The 20,951-nt window shown below is 30.5% G+C and overlaps 1 protein-coding gene across 28 annotated transcripts in view; it reads right to left on the bottom strand.

Annotated features, from left to right (window-relative positions):
- The window catches only part of Gphn (gephyrin), a 595,586-nt gene that overhangs the window by 201,739 nt on the left and 372,896 nt on the right, over window positions 1–20,951 (bottom strand). For 8 of the 28 annotated variants that reach the window (XM_040276071.2, XM_078050082.1, XM_040276074.2 and 5 more), the window contains 2 exons: window positions 12,410–12,466; window positions 10,169–10,240 (listed from right to left, as the gene is read on the bottom strand). The exons of 5 other annotated variants lie outside the window; for them this stretch is intronic. In XM_040276071.2, the coding sequence (XP_040132005.1) occupies window positions 10,169–10,240; window positions 12,410–12,466 (129 nt within the window). Of the gene's footprint in view, window positions 1–3,013; window positions 3,056–10,168; window positions 10,241–12,409; window positions 12,467–20,951 lie in introns of all 28 variants that reach the window. 15 more of the 28 variants (XM_040276078.2, XM_040276082.2, XM_040276085.2 and 12 more) reach the window with 3 other exon arrangements.

Below are 20,951 nucleotides of genomic sequence, written 5' to 3'. Positions count from 1 at the left end.
AGTGAAGATGAATTAAGTGAAGATGAATTAAGATAGAAAAAGATACCAAGCCATGTTTGCCTACTTCCACAGGGATGCTATAAAATAAACACTGCACTTTACAAAACATGCCTATCAAGAGGCTTTTATGAAACTGAAATGAGGATATTCCTTAAAATTTCAGTTATCAAATTTAGTTTTAAGTAAAAAATTTTGTGAAATAAATATTGTTGTAAATTTAAGATTATATAGAAAGCCATTATAAGTTATTTCTGTATACAGGATTACTATGAATATTAGGTTCCATAATTAGTTCATCGATTTATTGGTTTTTATAAATCAAACTTAAATACCACCTACGAAGACCACAGAAACGTGATATTGGGTTGGACTAGATCAATCCTAGGACAAATGACAATAAAGAAAAACACTTATGACAAAGAAAGCCCAGATCTCACAATGGAAGAAACAAACCCAGATGAAGCCAGAGTTTATTTAAGAGCTGAGTGCCATGGAGCAAATGCCACAGCACACATAATCCCGCCTCCCAAAAGCCACTTCCACATTCCAACCTGAGAACCCTCCTGCACACATACTGTCAGAGAGAAAGTAATACCCTGATGGATGCTGTAGGCTGTGATTGGAGATGATGCCAATGGTAGACTTCTTATACACTCTCATGGGAAATGGAGAATTGCCTGGATGAAGTGGCAGAAAGAAATGCGTTATATATTTTTTACACTGGGAAGCATAATCCTGGGGAATTAAGAAAAGACCTATGAAAAATGTAATATGAGATGATATCAACCTTCTCTTTCAAAAGTCTTTGTTGATATCACAAGTAGTTCATTTGCCTGTTAGTACTTTGTTTCTCCATCAGTATGTTTCAAGAAGAAACTAACTCTTCATCTTTATGTTAGCAAATAACATGCATGTCTAATAATGCCATCATTTTTTTTTGGTGGGGGGGAGACTTGTTCCATTGTGCATATTCTTCTTAAGATTATTTTGTAAGTTTAAGTTTTCCATACCGATTGAGATTATAGTTTACTTATAAAAACATTTTATATTGCTCAAGGATCTTTATTAAAATAATTCTTCAGCCTTTTATGAAATCTCATTATGACAACAGTAGCACTATATCAAATGCATGCTAAGTGTATTCCCTATACATTTCAAGCACTATTTGATGTTTAAAATACCAGATGACAAGGAAAAAGTAAAATAAAAAAATTTACATTGTTTTCTAATAGTTTTTTGTATAAGGATTCTCCTATAACCAGAACTTTTCAAAGATTTGTATTATTTTCCTGAACTTTTCTATAAATATTTTATATCCTTTTAGAACTGTATTCCAGATCTAAACATGTAAGTTAAAAAGTATATCTATTATATTTGTTTTATTTTAAAAGTATGCTTTGTGAATAAAAGAATAAATCCCTTTTCATCTTAAAGAGAGAAATTAACTTTTCACAAAACTAGTTTTAGAAGAAAAAAATGTGTTATAATTTACAAAGTAAAATGAAAGAAGATGGTCATAATTCTAGCAACTCAATAAATTCAACTTTGTAAGACTATGAATTTAGTAAAGCTATTCTTTCAAAGCTTCTTCCTAAAACTTGAAATCTAAAGATGATATTTTACCTGTGATTCTGCATATATTACTTGCTATTTTATTTTATTTTGGTACCAGTGATTGAACCCAGGGGTACTTAATCAATGAGCTACATCCTCAGCCCTTTTTATTTTTTATTTTGAGACAGGATCTTACTAAGTTGCTTAGGGCCTTGCTAGGTTGCTGAGGCTACCCTCAAACTTGTATCCCAGGTCACTGGGACTATAGGCATGCACCATGGTGCCCGGCTGATACTTATAATGTTGTTTCTGTTTTTTCTTTCTGCATAATATTATTCTGAGATAACTTTTTGTGATCAGACTTAAGTTAACAATACTGGCCTGAATATGATAGCTACCAGTTGCTGTTTAAAGTAAATATGTCATGTTGTAAACTCAAAAACTGAGATCTTAAAATCCATAGATTGTTAAAGTCCTTTTACTAAGTAGTCATATTTTGATTCCTCTCAGTTACCCAACAATGCCTCTGCTTTTGAAAGTAGACTTCATGGATTGGATATTCAGTTTGTTCATAATTTTAACAAATATGCTTTATAAATACAAGAAAACCCATTTATGCTACAATTTAACACAACAGGAATAAGAAATCAAATCTCTACAATGGCAAAGAATACAGGCCAAATTTCATGTTGTATATTTTGTTAAAAGAATGTGATTCTAATGACTGATAAACTCTTTTATTAGATAGTAAGAACCTTATGAATATACAAGTGTCAAGGAAACTATTTAAGTATAGTAAGTATAGTAAGTTTTTTTTAAAAAAGGAAATGAATCCTTTACTTCATAAAAAATAGAGAAATTATATTTCTTATTTTTCAGATTTTTTTATTGAATAACTAACTTTGGATGCTTTCCTATGTCTTTGTTTAATAGGATGGAATCATCACTACTTCAATGCAAATTCTCAGCTACCAAAGAAACACACAAATAGGTATGCAAAGTGGATCTTTGTCTTCAGCTAATGAGTTGGATAAATTACCTGGCTCAAAAGTTTAATTCTATAAATCTTTAGGGAATTAAGGTGGTAACAAGTTGGCTATTTGGTCTTAAGCCATTTCATGTGACTTCTTTTCTTTTTCTGGTGGTATTAAGGATTGAATCCAGCACTTCATTTTTGCTAGGCAAGCACTCTTTCACTGAGCTACATACACAGCTGGCTTTATCCATTTTAATGTGATACAGTGGCTGCCCCACCATACCCCAAGTTATTCCAGCAACAATGCATTATAAAAATATAGAAATTTCCCCCTAGTAAGTGATTTTTTCCCCTGGTACCCTCATCCCTTTCAGCCAAGTGCAAAGTGCAAGGCAACATAAATTAAGGCAGAAGGAAAATAAAATAAAAATGGTGAGGGCGAGCATGTTGTTGACCATGTAAGAAAACACGTGCAAAATATACCTCAGATACACTATAGGTAGATGAGCACGAGGGAAGTCGAGCCTGGTTTTGCAGTGGGGAAAAGAAAACACTGTTAAAGAGGAAATGACAGAATAATAAGGGTCCAGAGGCTCAGATGGCTCCATCACAAACATATTTGCCAGATAATAAAACAGGCTTACAAGCAGACACTTGAGTTTGAAAACATCTCAAGCCTCAAGTTACTTGAAGGAGAACCTTGTGATTTAAAAAAAAAGAAAAAGAAAAAAGAAAAAAACAAAAACAAAAAACCCATGAAAAAAGATAAAATTGGACAAATTTTCCTATGGTAGCACACTGATCTTCATTGGCTTCACATTTGGAAACTGCAAGTGAGGGTATTTACACCTTAACCGTACAACTTCATATTATTCCCTAAACCGAGCACCAAAGCCAGTTCGGTATTTTGATTTATGATTTCCTGTTCTTACTATTACATTTTCAGTATTACTAGATGCCCGCCTTCTTGCTCTTCCTTTTCCTATATGTCAATACCAACACCATATAAAGTATAGAAGCTTAAAACATAAAACTATTTGAGACATCTCTTTTATCAAGATGTTTCAATGATTTTCTCGAATAGTTATTTTGTCACTGATTTTTAAAAAAGTTATTTTATACTTAAAAATCATGTTTAACCTTATGATGTGGCAGATTTCTTTCTTTCTTTTCTTTCCTCTCTCTCTCTCTCTCTCTCTCTCTCTCTCTTTCTTTCTTTCTTTCTTTTTTTTTTTTAAACAGAGTTCTGCTGTGTTGCCCCGGCTGCTCTTAAAAACTCCCAGGCTCAAGTGCTCTCCCAGCTTCAGCCTCCTGAGTAGTTGGGACTATAAGTGGATCACTGTGCTGAGCTAAGCTTTATTAATTAGAATTGGTAATTTTCTGACCTGTTCTTACTTTCTAGGTTATCATAGTGCCATGAGTTATGTGGCTTCTTCCTTCATAAAGGTTTTTTTTTTTTTTTGTTTTCTCTTGTTTTGGTACTAAAGTTGAACTTAGAGGTACTTTATTACTAAGCTACATCCCCAACCCTTTTATAAAAAAAAACTGAGGCAGGGTTTGCTAAGGTGGCTCAAGTCCTCACTAAGTTGCTAAGGCTGGCCTCTAATTTGTGATCCTCCTGAGTCAGCCTCCCTCTCAAGTAGGTGGGATTACAGCATGGATTACCACACCTGCCTCTCTTATTTTTTCTTTTTTTAGTAATTTTAATTGTAGATGGGTACAATACCTTTATTTAATTAATTTATTTTTAGGTGGTGCTGAGAATTGAACCCCATGCTTTACACATGCAAGGCAAATGCTCTACCATTGAGCTACAACCCCAGCTCTACACCCAGCTCTTTGAAGTTTTACAATGCCATGTGAGCTAAAATTGTTAAGTATGTATTCTGTAGTTACAAATTGTGCATGACATTTCAAGATACAAAGTTAGAACAAGGAATTGTAGAAGATGATAAATTGGAAGAATCAAAAACAACTTATCAGCTTTGTTTTTAAACTATATTTCTAGCACAACACTGCAGAATGTAAGAGGTGCTCAGTAAGTGTTTACTGAATGAATGAATGAATATATTAACTCTTGTTTCATTTATCCTTAAAATAACTAAACTGATGAATTAATATTCAGAACTTTTGAAAGCTTACTTTCAAAAAATTTGTGATATGGCTGGGGGAACATTTCAGTGGTAAATCTTTTGTCTAGCATGTGTGAGGCCCTGGGTTCAATCCCTACTAATGAAAAAAATGATATATTGTGATTTATAAGTATCAAGGCCACTTACTGCTTTGAGATAGCTCTTAAAATATGCTCAATTCTATACATTTTAAGAAATTAAGCATTTTCCAACCATACATATCTCATTCTCATAGGAGAATAGTCTTAAGAAAACTATGCTATGTCTGTTCTGTTTGAAACAGTTTGAGAACCTTGTTTTCTTTTTTTCTCAGTTCTCTATCTTTTATTATTGGGGAAAGTTACTTGTCAAGGAGATCCTATATTAGTGCCTTATTTTTGAATTAAAGTTAATTCTGAGAAGGTCAATTCTGCTTTGAGTATTAAGTACCTCATAGATGCATCACTTCCATTTCAAATTATTCCATTTCAAATAGTTATTTTATAAATATTAGAAGAGAACTTGATTTGAAGAACAGGATAAGATATACTATTCTTATTTTTTAGTAGAACCAAAAGCTTAAGAGAATTTTATTTGCTTTTCACAGTAAAATTGATTTATTGTCATCAGCATTATAATTTATGATATTTATATACTTAATATTTATATATTTAAAAGATACTCATATACTTATATATTTACTTATATATATATATATTATATATTTACTTATATATTTAAAAGATACAGCCACCAAGATACTCAGGATGTTACCTAATTACTATAGTAAATAAATAGATTTTTAAAATATAAATGAATGCCAAAATATCAAACAGGGAAGACTTAGGAAACTCAAACAATGTTCTCCATATAAGAACTGAAAGACATTGAAATTTGCCTAAAGAAAATAGATTCTATAGACAAATAGATGTTTAGATATCTAAGGACTATTGATTATTTACTCTTTAAGAACTAATGTTCTAGCTATTCATCCCTGCTCAAAATTGGCTGATTCAAAACAGATTACTTTCAGATTTTACATGGTATATATTAAAATGTTTTATATTACTTCATCATGTCAGGATATCTTTCTCAGTTATATAAAACTTTTTGTAGAGTTTATAAGATTTTAGGTAAGGTCCAGTAGGCTATTTAGCATAAATCAAAAGTCCATCATGTGCTTCAGGGAATTAACTTTTTTTTAAAAAATGCAATATATACAGAAAAAGTATATAAAAAGTACTCATCACATTTTTAATAAGTTTTGAATATGAGGAATGAATTTTAGTTTTATATTCTAAGTCCCTATAGGGACCCTTTCTCTCATCAAGAGAAGAATCTATAATATATACTCTTTATAATAATATTTTTCTTTTCTTTCTTTTTCTTTGGTACTGGTGATTGAACCTAGAGGTGCTCTATTATTGAGCTATATCCTCACTTTTTACTTTTTATTTTGAGACAGGGTCTTTTGTTAAAGTTTCCCAGGCTGGCTTCAAATTTGCAGTCCTCTTGTTTCAGTCTCCTGAGTTGCTTGGATTACAGATGTCCAGCAATGTGCCCAGAAATACTTTCATATTTGAAGACTCAGTAATGGTAATTCCATAGATTTACTTTGTGTGTATGTGTGAGTGTGTGGTGGATGGGAGAGGTAGTATGTGAAGAGAGAATAGAGAAAAAAAAAGTAAAAAAAAAAAAATATATATATATATATATATATATGTGTGTGTGTGTGTGTAAACTATCTCAGGGGACTAACTCTTTTAAACATGAATCCATGCAGAATAATTTAAAACCATATCCAGAAAAATGAGCAGCTCTCCTTTCCTCAAGTTCTAAAATGAACATATTTTACAGTGTCTACTATAATCTTTTTTTTTTTTTTTTTTTTTGGTGATACTAGGCTTTGAATCCGAGGGCACTCTATCACTAAGTCATACCCCCAGGCCTTTTTATTTTATTTTGAGATAGGGTCTCTAAGTTGCTGAGGTTGACCTCAAACTTATGATCCTCCTGCCTTTGTCTCCTTAGTAGCTGGGATTATAGGCATGTGCCATCACACCCAGTTTATGTCAATTTATATTGACACACTACATAGTTATAGCAAATCTTGGCAAACTTTTTTGGTAAAAGATCAGAAAGAAAATATTGTAGGCCTTGTGCATTGTTGAAATTTCTTCTTTAACTATTCAACTCTCTGTTGCAGTCCAAAAGCTACAACTGAGTTGAATATAAAATGAAACAAAGATGAAGATGTAGATAATAGGCAAATGAATAAGCATGTCTGTGTTTCATTAAAACTTTAATTTTGGACACTGAAATTTGAATTTCATATAATTTTTACATGTCATAAAATGTTCTTTTTTGATCCTCCAACCCCCACCATTTAAAAATGCAAAAAATCATTCTTAACTAGGGATGAGGATGTGGCTCAAGCGGCAGCGCGCTCGCCTGGCATGCGTGCGGCCCGGGTTCGATCCTCAGCACCACATACAAACAAAGGTGTTATGTCCGCCGAAAACTGAAAAATAAATATTAAAATATTCTCTCTCTCTTAAAAAAATAATTCTTAACTAATGGGCCTACAAAAGAATGGGATTTGGCCTACAGGATGATTTGTTGACCCGAGTTATAGAACTCACTTAATGAATATAAAGTGCAAATATCCCCAAAGATAATAACCTATTCATTAAAACTGTAAGAAAGTAATTTAGAACTAAGGCTAAAGTGAAAATGCTGATCTTAAGAAACCTAAAAAAATTGCAGTCATGTAAATCATTGTATTTAGCCCAACTTCCAAGTTCTAAATAACTTCCTTGTAAATTTACCTTGCATTATATTATCTAAACAAAGCATTAGTTTGTAGTATCTTATTCTGTGCTTTTCTATCTTAACACTGTCTGTACTGGTTTTTGATCCTATGCATTAACATTTGTGTTTTCCCTACAAGATTCATGTTTGATTAAATGGAAGATTTTTCTTATGTTGTTTTATTCTTTAGTCATTACTCTCAACACATTGATCAATCTAAGGATTTATAGAAATTTTTGCACTTAATACATAAGCAGTATTTGCCTTATATAATAACAGTTATTATTAAAATCACAAAAAACCCATTTAAGAGTTCAAAATATCCTGCTCTGTAAATATAAAGAAAAAGATGATTCATTCTTAATTCAGAAACCAAGAGTCTAATACATCCTGCTTTTTGCTACAGAAGAGTCAATGTAGAATGAAAAATATGTTTTCATATGAGAAATAAATAAGACAATATTATTCCAAAAATTACAAGGATCATTCATCAAGAGAATGCAGGGCTCTTTTCTTTCTTGAAAAAAAATGTGTCTGTGTGTATGTATATATGTATATATATACATATATACACTTAATATTTTATATATAATTATGTATTTATATATATACACACACACATACACACACTATGCATCATATAAATTGATGCATCAATGATTAATTAAATCCTGTCCCACAGCTCTGAATGATGTATCACTTCTCCAACTATTAAATAAAATGTTTAATTGGCAACCTGGTTCTGAAACTTTCACTTTACTGAAATTATTCCATATTGTTTCAATGAATTGAAAGGTATCCAAATCCTTATTCTTGTTGTGTGAACACATGCAATAAATATCCACAGAATGGAATGGTCATTGTTTGTCACTTCATTTTAGAAACAAAATCTGTTTAATTTGGTCTATGATTCTGAGAATAACTTTATTTTTAAGCAACAATTTTTAATATACATGGCATACTTGAGGTGTACTTGGGTAATAAGAATTAAAAAGAAACTGAACACTTAGCTGAGACTTTGATTTGCAAGTTTTCTTAGTTGAAATTTCTAAATCTGGTAGTTAACAGATCCCTTAGAATGATATATCCCATATTTAATCTTTTACTATAAAAATGTAATCAGAACAAAGTATTTCTGATTGAAATGGAACAAAATATGAAGATGTTGAGACTAGTTATTATACAGCAGTACAAGTGCTTAAAACAGAAAATAAACTTGTAATTTAATCCTAATTTTACACCAACTCCCTATCATGTAGACGTTAGCAAGTCCTGACTTTCTAGTCTTAATTTGACTAAAAGAAAAATATCAGTTCTTATGACTGGTTAGGGAAGAGCATGACACTAAAATACACATATTGGAAATATTTTAGAGGTTTGTAGGATAGTATTCAGATATGTTTAGTCATAAAATTCATAATAACCTCTTTAATTTTAACAACTATGTAACAGATTCTTGGAACTGATTTTGGACAGTCTTTCAGACTCTATTAAGAATATACATAGAAAAGGACTGGCTCAAAAAAAGTAGAGAAATGGAACATGTACAATTTCTTTTTCTGTTTAGCTATCAGAATTAATGACTGGTATTAGTAAAAACCACTATAGACTTTAGTAATCAGAAATGTAATATGGAGACATACATAATTATACATGGAATATAATTAAAAAGAGGCTGAGATCTCAGAGAATTATCATTTTCCTAACTTTTATTCTATTTTTTAAATAACAAAATTACTATGGCAATATGAAGTACATGAATGGTATTAATCTTTGGGGAAGTATATAAGGTGCTAGATTAACAGGAACTTTTTAGAAATCCCAGGAACAGGATGAAAAGGTTAAGTCATAAGTTATTTAGCTTAATAATTTAATTATTTTGCTGTATTTAAATAATATACTATTTTAGAAAATTTTAACTTGACTTTTATTCAAGAGATACATTAAAAGGAAGACCAAGCATTCTAAAAGCCTGAATTATCTGTCATGAAAAATACTGTGTTAGTACTGTCTATATGATATGTACAGGATTGAGCGGCTGTGGGTATTGCTTTCCTCCAAAGGTTGTCTTTGGTATATGAACCTTTAGCTCAAGAATTTGTAATATGTTACATGAAGGTGTTCCTGGTTAAGAGAATTGCTGCTAATTTTCTTATTTTAAAACAAAAAATGACATAATTATTTAAAAAATCTGAGTCTATATTATAGTCTATTAACTCAGAATATATGTGCCTACTTACTTGTCTGATTACCTATGATACTTTAACATTGATCATTTTCCTTGAAAAGAGAAATTGAATAATCAAAGCTCTACTCTTTGGGTCCAGTCCATAATTTTATAATGTTGCTGACACATCAAACAAGGGACAAAAGAAATGGTTAATGGAAAAGCTCCAAATAGAAGTCCCCTGAAAATAATATCAGAAAAGTGTACTACTATAAAAGAAGCAATGATTTTGAAAATTTTTATTTTGCATTGGGGACAAAATGTTATCAAATCAACTGCAATGTTAGTGTGGCTTAAGCATCCTCTATCCTGCCAATATAATCTTTATTTTACAATGTGAGCATGATGCTGTAGCTAGAAAAGAAAAAAAGAGGGGGGAAAGAGACAGAAAGTAAAAAAGATGGAGATGAGAGGACAAACCAGTCAGATTTGGAATTACCAGTCAGCAGAAGTTTAAGGGGGGAAAAAAATCATCAAGTGAAATCGTACATTTACTCTGAGAGAGTATCCTTTCACATTGCCTTCTAGGTGATCTCTGAGCTCCTCCAGCTTTCGATGGAGCTACATGTAAACATCAGAAAATGAATTGAAAAGGCAACTTGTTCTCTTTTCAGTTTTCCTCTTTTTCCTTTTAAAAATAAGATCATAGCATTATACATTTCTCACTGCCTTTGGTAAACATTTCAAAGCATCAAAGATCTTTGTATAACATAAGAAATACATGCTTAACAAACCCAAGACTGAGAAGCCAACATTTTACTTTATTTTTTAAATTAGAGTATCTTTTCTCTCCAGCATTAATGTAAACAAATACTATGACTATCCTTATAATTCCCAAGAGATTAAATTTTTCTATTTGGCAGAAATATTGAGTAAAATTATTTAAAGAATATGAAATTTGCCTTTGTTTCTCAAACATACTTTTTAAAATTTAAGGCTGCATCCATATTGAAATAACTGATGAAACTGTAAATATGCCAATTTGTTCTTAAGCATATATGTGTATATACATAATTATACTGTATATACACTTAAAAGTAATAAACACACATATATAACCTGATGTTCTATATACCCAAAAGGTGAACTTGAGATAATCTCACACACACACACACACACACACACACACACACACACACACACACAATTTCACATATTATCCAGTTTAAAGCAAAAGATGCTACAGTTATGGATGCCATTTTTTCCTTAGTTAACTACCATAATTTTTAAAAATGTTGTACTGTACCCTCTCACTTGAATCTGTCATAATCCATATTCTAAACAATAATGGAATTATCTTCTCTTAAAGACAAGGTAAGATATGATACCTCACAAGCAGACAGTGAGGAATGCTACTGATATATCATCACATTTTCCTGAATGAATAATCTTAAGTTGCCTTGTTTTTGAAATAAGCATACAATCAACACTTCCCACCCCTCTGATTATCCTTAGTGAAATAACATTTTAATATAATAGTTACCCACTATAAAGCAGTGTTAGAGAACAGAGAGGATGGCTTTTCAGGAATAAAGAACACAAACATACAAACACACCTTCATCCATGTGCACTGGTGTGTGCACACACAAATAAATAAATAAACAACAACAAAAAGTAAAACTAAGAAGGCAGAAGAGGCAACAAGAGAAAAGAGTGCAGAAGTTGTGTTTCATAAATTGCTAAATGGAAATAAATTAGAGGTGTGTAAAATTTTGAAATGACTCAATATTAAGTCTCAAGGCAGTTACTGAATTTTAAGACACTTCAGTGCACTGAATTATTTGGTATTTTGAGTAACAGTTACTATTACTGTAAAGCAAATGGGATTGAGTTATAAAAAAGTGCTTAACTTTGTGGGTGATTATTCTGCATGTTTTTAGAGTTCAGCAATTTTCTAACTTGCACTATGGTGGCAGCATTAAGTGAACAATGACTATGTCTGTTTCTTAAGGGTGAGAACTTGCTTACCCTTTCATTATGATTAAATGTTAAGAGTACTGAGTGACCAAGATATATTGACCAAGTGGTATTTAGCTATTAGCAAATAGATAAATCAGAAATCTACAAGTTGCATATTGTATACATGAATGGGTAAATGTTTAGATAAACCTGAGATAATGGCATAGTTACATCAATTTTTTTAAACTTAAAGAAAAACAAAGGGGATTTAGAGTGTTTAAACACTTAGCTATATGTGGGCCCACTTACTAGCATCTTATAAAGTTCTTTTCTAGTTCCTAAGATTATATGTATTCAATACAATTATTAACTCACAACGATTTTTTTCTGGACTGAACTATAGCTGATAATGACATTAACATAACATTTAATTTTTTTTAAACAAAAATGTTGAAGGGGAAATAACATTCTAAAAATATATTAGTTCTCTGTGTAAGAGGATATTAACACACAATCAGTGACATCAGTCAGAGGAACGGTTTACTCTAGAACCCCAAATTATAGGCACCTGTAAGGAGGCAGTTGCCCTTTCTCTTGTTTGTGGTGCCATTCAAAGCTAGTTATTTGGCATCTTGCCTTCAGCTGGTTGCTCTATGTGTAGCTGAAACAAAAAAAAATAATATGACCCAACAGCCAATAAAAATAATTAAAATAAAAAAAATGGGATGGTGAAAAATGGAAAAAGCCCCCTTCCTCCCACCACCCTCCAAAAAGGAAGAAGTGTAGGCTATAGACGAAATCTTGCCAAAAAATGTTAGAAACATATTTACTTTGAGGGATCCAACTCTACTAGCAACTCCTTTGCTTTCATCCGGCCGTCTAATTTGCTACAATGAGGGAAGATGGGTAAAAAAGACAGAATAAAGAAAAAGTGAACTTAAAAATTTTTCTACACATTATTAAGTAATACATGCAAAAACATTAATTGACTTTTTTAGGTACGTATTAGGAGGCCAAGGAGTTAATTAACCCAGAAGGCTGTATGACATGCTTTGTAAATAGGCTGACCACTAGAATTAAATCTTTGTTATGGCACTATTCCTGAGATGAGGAAATTGGCACTTACTTTTGGTTATCTTGGGGACTTCTGATGAAGCAGTATCTGCAGTAGTGTTACATTTGCATTTGGCTTACAAAAAACAAAGAATTACAAATATACCTATGCACTTATTCTTTTTCAGTCTTGAAGTGTCTATTCCATTGTAATAGCAGAAAACCTCAATGGTATGACTAGAAACATGAGTGTTCTCTAAGTAAAAGGATCAGTCCTGACAAGCATCATTCTTGATAGACGACAGAGTGAAGCTCCTCTGCTTGCTGATCCAAGCATTGAGGTTGTTCAGCTGTCACTGAGATTCCCAATTAAACAATTGTGCTGCCCAACCAGAAAATTTTAATGCCAGACCAATGTTAGAAAGATTCACTCCTTCAAAGCTTTCTTTTATTCCAGCTGAATTTTCCTCATGTAAGATAGTGAAAATGAAAAGTAAAATTGCTATTTTAAAAAATTTATTCCATACCATTATACAAGGAATAAAGGAAGATTCTCAATACAAAGTATCTTTCTAGATGAGGTGTTTTATATAGAGAGCTCTATAAGAACTAATGTTTTGGTGAAAGAGGGAAACAAGCCAAAGAATAAAAAGTAAAAAATAAAAAGGGTGTGTATAAGTGTGAAAGTTTCAGATCAAGTGTTTTTTTTTCCTATTCTCCTTCATTTTCTGTGGTGCTAGGGATTGAACCTTTGATACATGCAAGGCAAGAAACCAATGATTTTGTAATATAAATTCCTGCAACTGAAGAATAAGGTCTCAATTCAGACTAGCATGGGTGAAGTTAGACATGTTGTTCCTCATTTATCAGCAGATAGTAAAAGAAGTATCAGTGTGATGCCAAGTCCCTAGCTTTAAAAATCTCAAAAAATAAATAATACCAGAAATCATCTATGGTATACTAAAAACATAAGTGTTCTCTTAAAATAAGAAAACTAGCTATAACTACAAAAGTTTATTTCTTGGAAGCAGGATATAGATTGTCTCATTCCTTTTAGGAATGTCTCTGATAGCACAAGGAGATTGATGAGAAAACTGAATTTTTGTTTTGAAAAAAAGCATCTTTGTACATTAGAATTACATCAATTTTTGGTTTTACGTGATATAAATAGTTTGTGTTAATGTTTCATCATTAAATAAATGTTTTGACTAAAAGATAATCATCAATTCTCACTCTTCTTAGTCAAACAGAATTGCCAAATTTAGAAAAAATGCAGATGAATTAGATCATCAACACTTGATGACCTCTCAAGGGAGAGTTAATTCACAGTGAGTTCATAATTTTTACTCACTTTCTTGTGCTATTTCCTTTTAATCTCAGAGAGCACCTTCATTTGGAAAGCTGTCTCTCATCTTAAATGGAGACTCACAATATTTGAAATATAGTCTTGATAGTTTCCTATAAAAATAGAATCTAATGCCTTTCTAAAGGTTTTTAGAAACTGTGAAGATTTTTGAATTATTATACAATAACAAGTGCACACTATTTTCTACACTGTTCTTTATTTCTAAAAGGCTTAAAATTGTATTAATTCAGCAACATGAGTTGTCTTCTTCAAGGTTACAGGGGAGGCTAATTACAAGTCTAGGAACAATACCCACCATTGCTGATTTCTAGTTTGAACTTGTATTCCCTAATAGGTCTAGAAATAAATGGGGCTAGAAAAAAATTGATATTTATAAAAAGATGTAAATTTGCATGTCTATCTATTTCTCCATCTATGTAACAAATTTTATCTGCTAATATATTTATATATAAAAGAAAAATTCCCTGTTTCATTTCAGTTCCAAATGTACGCAAAAGCACAGAAATTTAAAGAATAAATTATAAGAGAAAAAAAGACAGTTACTCCTGAACTCTGAATGTGAAAAATAGATCATAAAACCGATATAAAGACTCTGGGAACAATTTATTAATGCTTGACATCACCTTTTGACCACAAGTCTGCCTATGAAACTATTACAAAAGAAAGACTAGAAAACCAATGTGGTTTTTAAAGCCAGAAGTGGTGGCAAATCAAATTTCATGTTTTTTTTTTGTTTTGTTTTGCTTTGTTTTGGTGGCTCCTGAAACAGATAAAAATACCTAATACTGAAAATTTTCAGAAAGAATTGGAGAAAGGTTTGTCAATATAAACTCAAATTTGAGTAATGGGAAAAAGTGAAATTAACAGGTTTAAAATGTAATATCTTCATTTATTCTAGTCAACTTTTAATGGTTAATTATAATGGAATAGTATAATTCAAATGTCTGATAATTTTTCAGACAATAATTAAAAAATAAGAGTAGCATTTGGATAAGATGAATTCATTTACTTTATTATAATGTACAAGCCTCACCTTGTTAGCTTCTTTTTGAATACTGTTCTATAAAGCCAAACATTCTCTGTCATTAGATAAATAGTTTGCATAGCCTGAATATCCCTTATCCAAAATGTTTGGAAGTAGAAGTCATTCTACTTAATAGAATGTTTTGGATTTTTGAATATTTGCATAGATTTTACTGGTTGAACATCCCTAATCCTGAAATCCAAATTACTCCGAAATCTGAAACTAACAGGACACTCAAAATGTTTAAGATTTTGGAACATTTTGAATTTCAGATTTTCTGATTAGGGGTGTTTTGTTTTGTTTTTATTGTACAGGGGATGATTGAACCCAGGGGTGTTTAACCACTGAGTCACATATCTAACCCTTCTGAATTTTTATTGGTAGTCAACCTGTATTACACATAGGATCATTACAATATGAAGCAAGTTTGAGAATTTGATGTTAAGAATTGTGAGGATTACCAAGTCTGTTGAGATTATTACAATATTTACATCATGGAAATCATTTTACTACACTGAAGAAATCTTACAAGCAAATAACCAAGAGATCAAAAACATTTCAATCATCTATTCAGTCTCTTAGTTAGAATATTTTAAACAAAATGTCCATTAGAAATATTCTGAAAATACTGTACTACACTGTACCATTTCTTTTGCAATATTTGGGAACTCTTTCTTTATGGATTAATTACCGATGCAGCTATATTCAGGGATCATTAACAGGATGAAGCCTAGTGAAATAATTCTGCCATTTGTGTTTACCTTTTCTCTAAGAATATGAATTCTAGAAATACCATGAAACACAAGAAATTGCTTGGATCCTAATCTAAAATGATGTCCATTAATTTTCATTTAGTCCACTTTTCTAAAACTGAGCTTACTGCAAAACAATTTCTGTTGTTACTAAGATAGAAAACTAACGCCACCCTGACTTCTGTGTAAATAATAAAAAATTTAAGTGCTATATTTTTCATTAAAATTAGCATACACTTTGGAGTAGAAAGCCTATTTTTTAAAAATAAAATATGAAATTAAAAAAAATTTAAGCTTATGCAGTTATGTTAAGGTGGCTCCTATATAACTGGGCATAGACATTTACAGTTTGCTTCAGTTATAAGATGTTTGATGACAATATTTTAGAAAAGGTTATATACTTTGTTTTACTAATGAGGAAATTGATGTCTAGAGCAGTTCACTGGGTTTCTGAACATATCAATTAAAAAGAAAAGCATAGCTGCTATTAAATTCTCCACTTTCAGGTCTTTCCTCTAAATTTAGGCTCTTGCCTATGGAAAGGAGAATAATGTAGGTCTCCTTTCTCCCCACGATAATATTTTATATTTATTTAGATTAAGATTGCATAGATAAAACATTTCTTCTTGTTTGCCCTAAACACTGGATCATCTTATTTTTAGAAGTATCTAATTTACTTTTAGATCTACCTTGAGAGACAAAATTTTAACCATATGATATTATACACTGCTTTAAAAATATTATAGGTATCAATGTTATATAAATTTTTTTCCTTAAAAATTGCTTATCTTCCAACTAATATCACTGAGTATACACCGATATAGCTATAGATTTTTTCTGGTAGCTATAATTTGAAGGAGTAGATTTTTTAAAAAAAGTTTTGCTTAGGAGAACAACAGTTAGGGCTGGGGCTGTAGGTCAGTGGTAGAGCACTTGCCAAATATATTTGAGGTCCTGGGTTTGATCCCCAATACTAGGGGTGAAGTAGGTTCAGCATTAAACAAATTCCTATAAATAAAGAAGTATACTTTAGGGCTTTGGCTAATATTACACTTTACTACAATATTCATTTTATATTATTCAGCTCTTTAAAAAAACTGATGTAAAACAACTGTTTCATTTGTGATTTATTAAAACAAAGTAAAAAATAGTGAATAAATAAGTAAAAGTTAAAGAAAACGAGGACAAGTGTATCAAGGAAAAATAATTACTCTAGTGTTTCTGGAGGAAAGACAATAAGATTATAAAACTAAGCAAATAAAAACATAAAAAAGGAACATTATAAAGAATAAGGAGAAAATGAGAAGTAAAAAATTAGATTCTTACTACAAGTTACAGATTCTCTATACCCTTCCTATTCCCATATATTTTTATCCTTAGGAAATTGTCTTTTGAAAACGTTTTCACTTCTCATTGTTTATTAACATTTGTAGTCATTAAATTTTACTTTATATAATTTTATAATTGTGATTCTTCAATTCTATAATAGCTTTGATTCCAAGAAAATATAGTCTATATAAAATCAGTCTTTTAAACAAGTTATTTCCTATAAGTTAGTCAGAATCAATTAAATCATGTATTTTTAGACAAATTTTTATCTGCTTAAAAATATAAAGCCTATCTTTTATGGTATGAATTATTAGGCATCTTAAAATATATAACTTGTAAAGAGTATATTATGTTATATATTCTTTAAAAATTTATTGTTTATTTGTATATGAGTCAGAAAAAAAATTCTATAACCTTTTTTTAAGATTACAGAATATCAGAAGTGCATCTACAAGTTATTTAACCCATACACATTAAGGCTATTTCTCGTTTTTATGAATATTAATAATGATGTGGGAAATAATCTTGTACATAGTCTTTGATGACCTCTGAAATTTTTGCATAAATTTCTACAAACAATGCAGTATATTAAAACAAGACTTCTAACCTTCTTTGTGAGTGTGTATGCAGTACAAATAAATACATTTTAAGCCAATGTATGCTCGTTGTTTAAAAGGCTATATAAATTTATTTTCTTACTTGTGTGAATAGGAATACTCATGTTGCTGCTCACTATAGCACTGACAATTATAATTTAAAGACAATTATCAATTTGCAACAATTGTGTTGTTTTAAGTTTTCAGAAATTTCTAATTAGGGCACTTTTTTCATATGTTTCTTTATCTATTTTTATACGGGGCTACAGGGGATTTGCATGCCTCTTCCTGTCCTTTAATCATTCTATTATTTTTTTCTACAGGATTAGAAAAACTCTTTGAGTCTATCAATTTTTTGTCTGACATATTTGTTATAAATATTTTATTTTTGTATCAATGCCACTATAGCTCCTTGAGGTTAGAGTTAATAAATAAACCTATTCATTGCTATATCCCCAACACAGTACAGTATTTGACATATAATGTATAATACAAAATATTCAGAGTCAACCTCCAAATTAATATGTTTATCCTTAATAAAAAATACAATGAATAAGGAAACCTGATAATCCTAACATTTTGGGCTAGAAAATGTCTGGCTAATCTTTAAAATATGTGTAATTTAAATATATGAAGATCTATAGATTATTTTTGAGATATACTCTCTAATAAAGTCATCAATGGGACATGGATAGTTAATTATACAGATTTAAATCATGACTATATCTAATCAATTTTGTTGCTGAAATGATGTCACAGGTAATTTTATTTCTGCATTTGCAGAAAGTATTACCAAAGTATTAATTTTTTTATAGCAACCAAAGCTGAAAGCTAGTTTTTTGTTTATTTGGTACTATTGGGACTAAATCCAGGGGCTCATGCATGCTAGGTAAACATGAATAACATATATATCTGCCACTGATATATATCTTCAGATCTTTTAAAATTTTATTTTGAGTCAGGTTCCTGCTAAATTGTTTAGGCTGAACTCAAATTTGTTTGTTTTGCCTGTAGTTAGGATTACAGGCATGTTATATCACACGCAGTTGAAAACTAGAATTTTAAATTTCATTATTTCTTGTACTTCTACAGTTCGCTTCCTATAACTTGAACAAAAATCTAGGGTATACCAAGAGAAGTCAACATCCATTCAACAGAGACGAGTCTGATTTAAATAAGAAAGATTTTAAGGAAATTAGTATGTATTTAATAGATAATCTCAAACTTTATGTACTAACATAGAAGGTAAAGCTAAAATAAATTTATTTTTTCTATATTACTTGGAGATTAATAAAATATCAGGAAGAAGGGCTAAAAAGAATATTTATTCAGTTGGAAGAACTATGCCAAAAGAATAAGATTACAGGCCTGTGACAGGCTTTAAAGCCTATTTCATTTAGTATCTTGATGTTACAGATATAGAAACTGAGCTCTACTAGCTCTCATAAAGACCTACAAATTTTAGGCTAGAACTTATGCTCATTATTTAGTGTCTCGTAGTGCAATAATATTACACACTCAATGTTGTTAGCTTTTCAAACAATTTTGGGTCCACAATTTTTAAGGGGTTGCCAGTAAATCATGTAAATGCAAATGCTAGAAACAGCTTCTTCCAATATAATATTAAGTTGAATTCATAAAGAAGCAAAAATAATTTATATTGATATCCATGTAAGTTATATGACCCTAGAAGTTCTGCATATACTCTCAATAAAGGTAGAGTTAACACAAGTTGCTCAGTTTAATTAGGACACTACTCCAAAATATTTAACTTCCAAAGGAATGCCAGTAGTATTGTTTTTAAAAAAGGAAAATAGAAAAGAACAAAATATCTAAATTAAGATCTAATGAAAAATTTATGCACATTTATTAGTTAAAATTAAAAATCAAAATAATTTTGTAAAATATTATTTATTTATTATTTTGTAAAATATTGTTTATTTATTATGCTCTACTAGTTTAAAATAATTACACTATGGGGCACTAAATAATGAGCACAAGTCCTAGTCTAAAATTTTTATGTCTTTATAAGAGTTAGTTGAGCTCAGTTTCTATATCTCTAATATCAAGATACTAAACTATAAATCCAGCCTTTTTTATTTATTTTTTTTTAAATTTTGAGACAGGATCTTGCTAAATTGTCCAGGTTGACACTAAACTTGTTATCCTCCTGCCTCAGTTTCCTGAGTAGCTGGGATTATACAGGTGTGTTTCAATGAGCAAAGGTTTATAAGAAAATTTGAAGTATATAAAGATGTTCATGACATAAAAAGATGTTTATATTATTAAATGAACAAGATAAGTTACAGTTTAAAGACAATAGCTAATATTCATTGAGTATTTTATTTAAAACACTATGCTAAGTGATTTATCTGCATTTTAAAATTTATTTCTTAAAATAATACTATGAGGCAAACACTATTATTATCATTATTTTTTTGGCACTGAAGATGGAACCCAGGGGTGATTAACCACTGAGTCACATCCCAAATCCTTTTTATTTTTTTTATTTTGAGATGGGTCTTGCTAAATTGCTTAGATCCTTGTTAAGTTACTGAGGCTGGCTTTGAACTTGCAATCCTCCTGCCTGAGCCTCCTGAGTTACTGGGATTATAGGTGTGCAATGCTATACTGGGCTGTGGCAATCAGTATTATTATTTTTCATATTATGGGTGAGATAATTTAGGTTATAGAGGTGGAATAACTTTCTGAAAGTCACATATCTAATAAAATTGTGATTCATCACCAGGCCCACTGGACTCTAGAACTTGAACTCTTAATTACTGCCTTTCCATTATGACAAAATATTTGAATGCATAGGAAAAAAAGATTGATATTTAGCAAAAATTTAATAGTGTTTTTTTATAATGAAAGGCATTTTTTGATACACTTTTTAATACTAATTTTCTAAATTTTTCAAAGTGAGCATATAAATTACTTTTGCATTTTATTTTAAAATTAAAAAAACCATACAATTTATAGTTTGTCCTAGCTATAAAATTGTTACTTATATGCTTAATAATTTCTGGTTTGTTTTATCTTAAGAGGTTTCAAATCTCATTTAAAAATTCAAATTTCAGAGTGGTAATTATACATTTCATAGTTAAGTTATACCTAGCTTCAATGATGGACAAAATTCTATAAATAGTTAATAATTATAAAGGGATGAGTGCATTCCATTTTAAGTATCATTATAAAAGCATAGGGGAATCTTAGACAAATAAAGACACAAATCCATGTAAAATCCTAAAT

The sequence above is a fragment of the Ictidomys tridecemlineatus genome, chromosome 5 (assembly GCF_052094955.1).
Source record: "Ictidomys tridecemlineatus isolate mIctTri1 chromosome 5, mIctTri1.hap1, whole genome shotgun sequence".
In the NCBI taxonomy this organism is placed as follows: domain Eukaryota; kingdom Metazoa; phylum Chordata; class Mammalia; order Rodentia; family Sciuridae; genus Ictidomys; species Ictidomys tridecemlineatus.
This window is presented reverse-complemented; position numbering and strand designations above follow the sequence as displayed.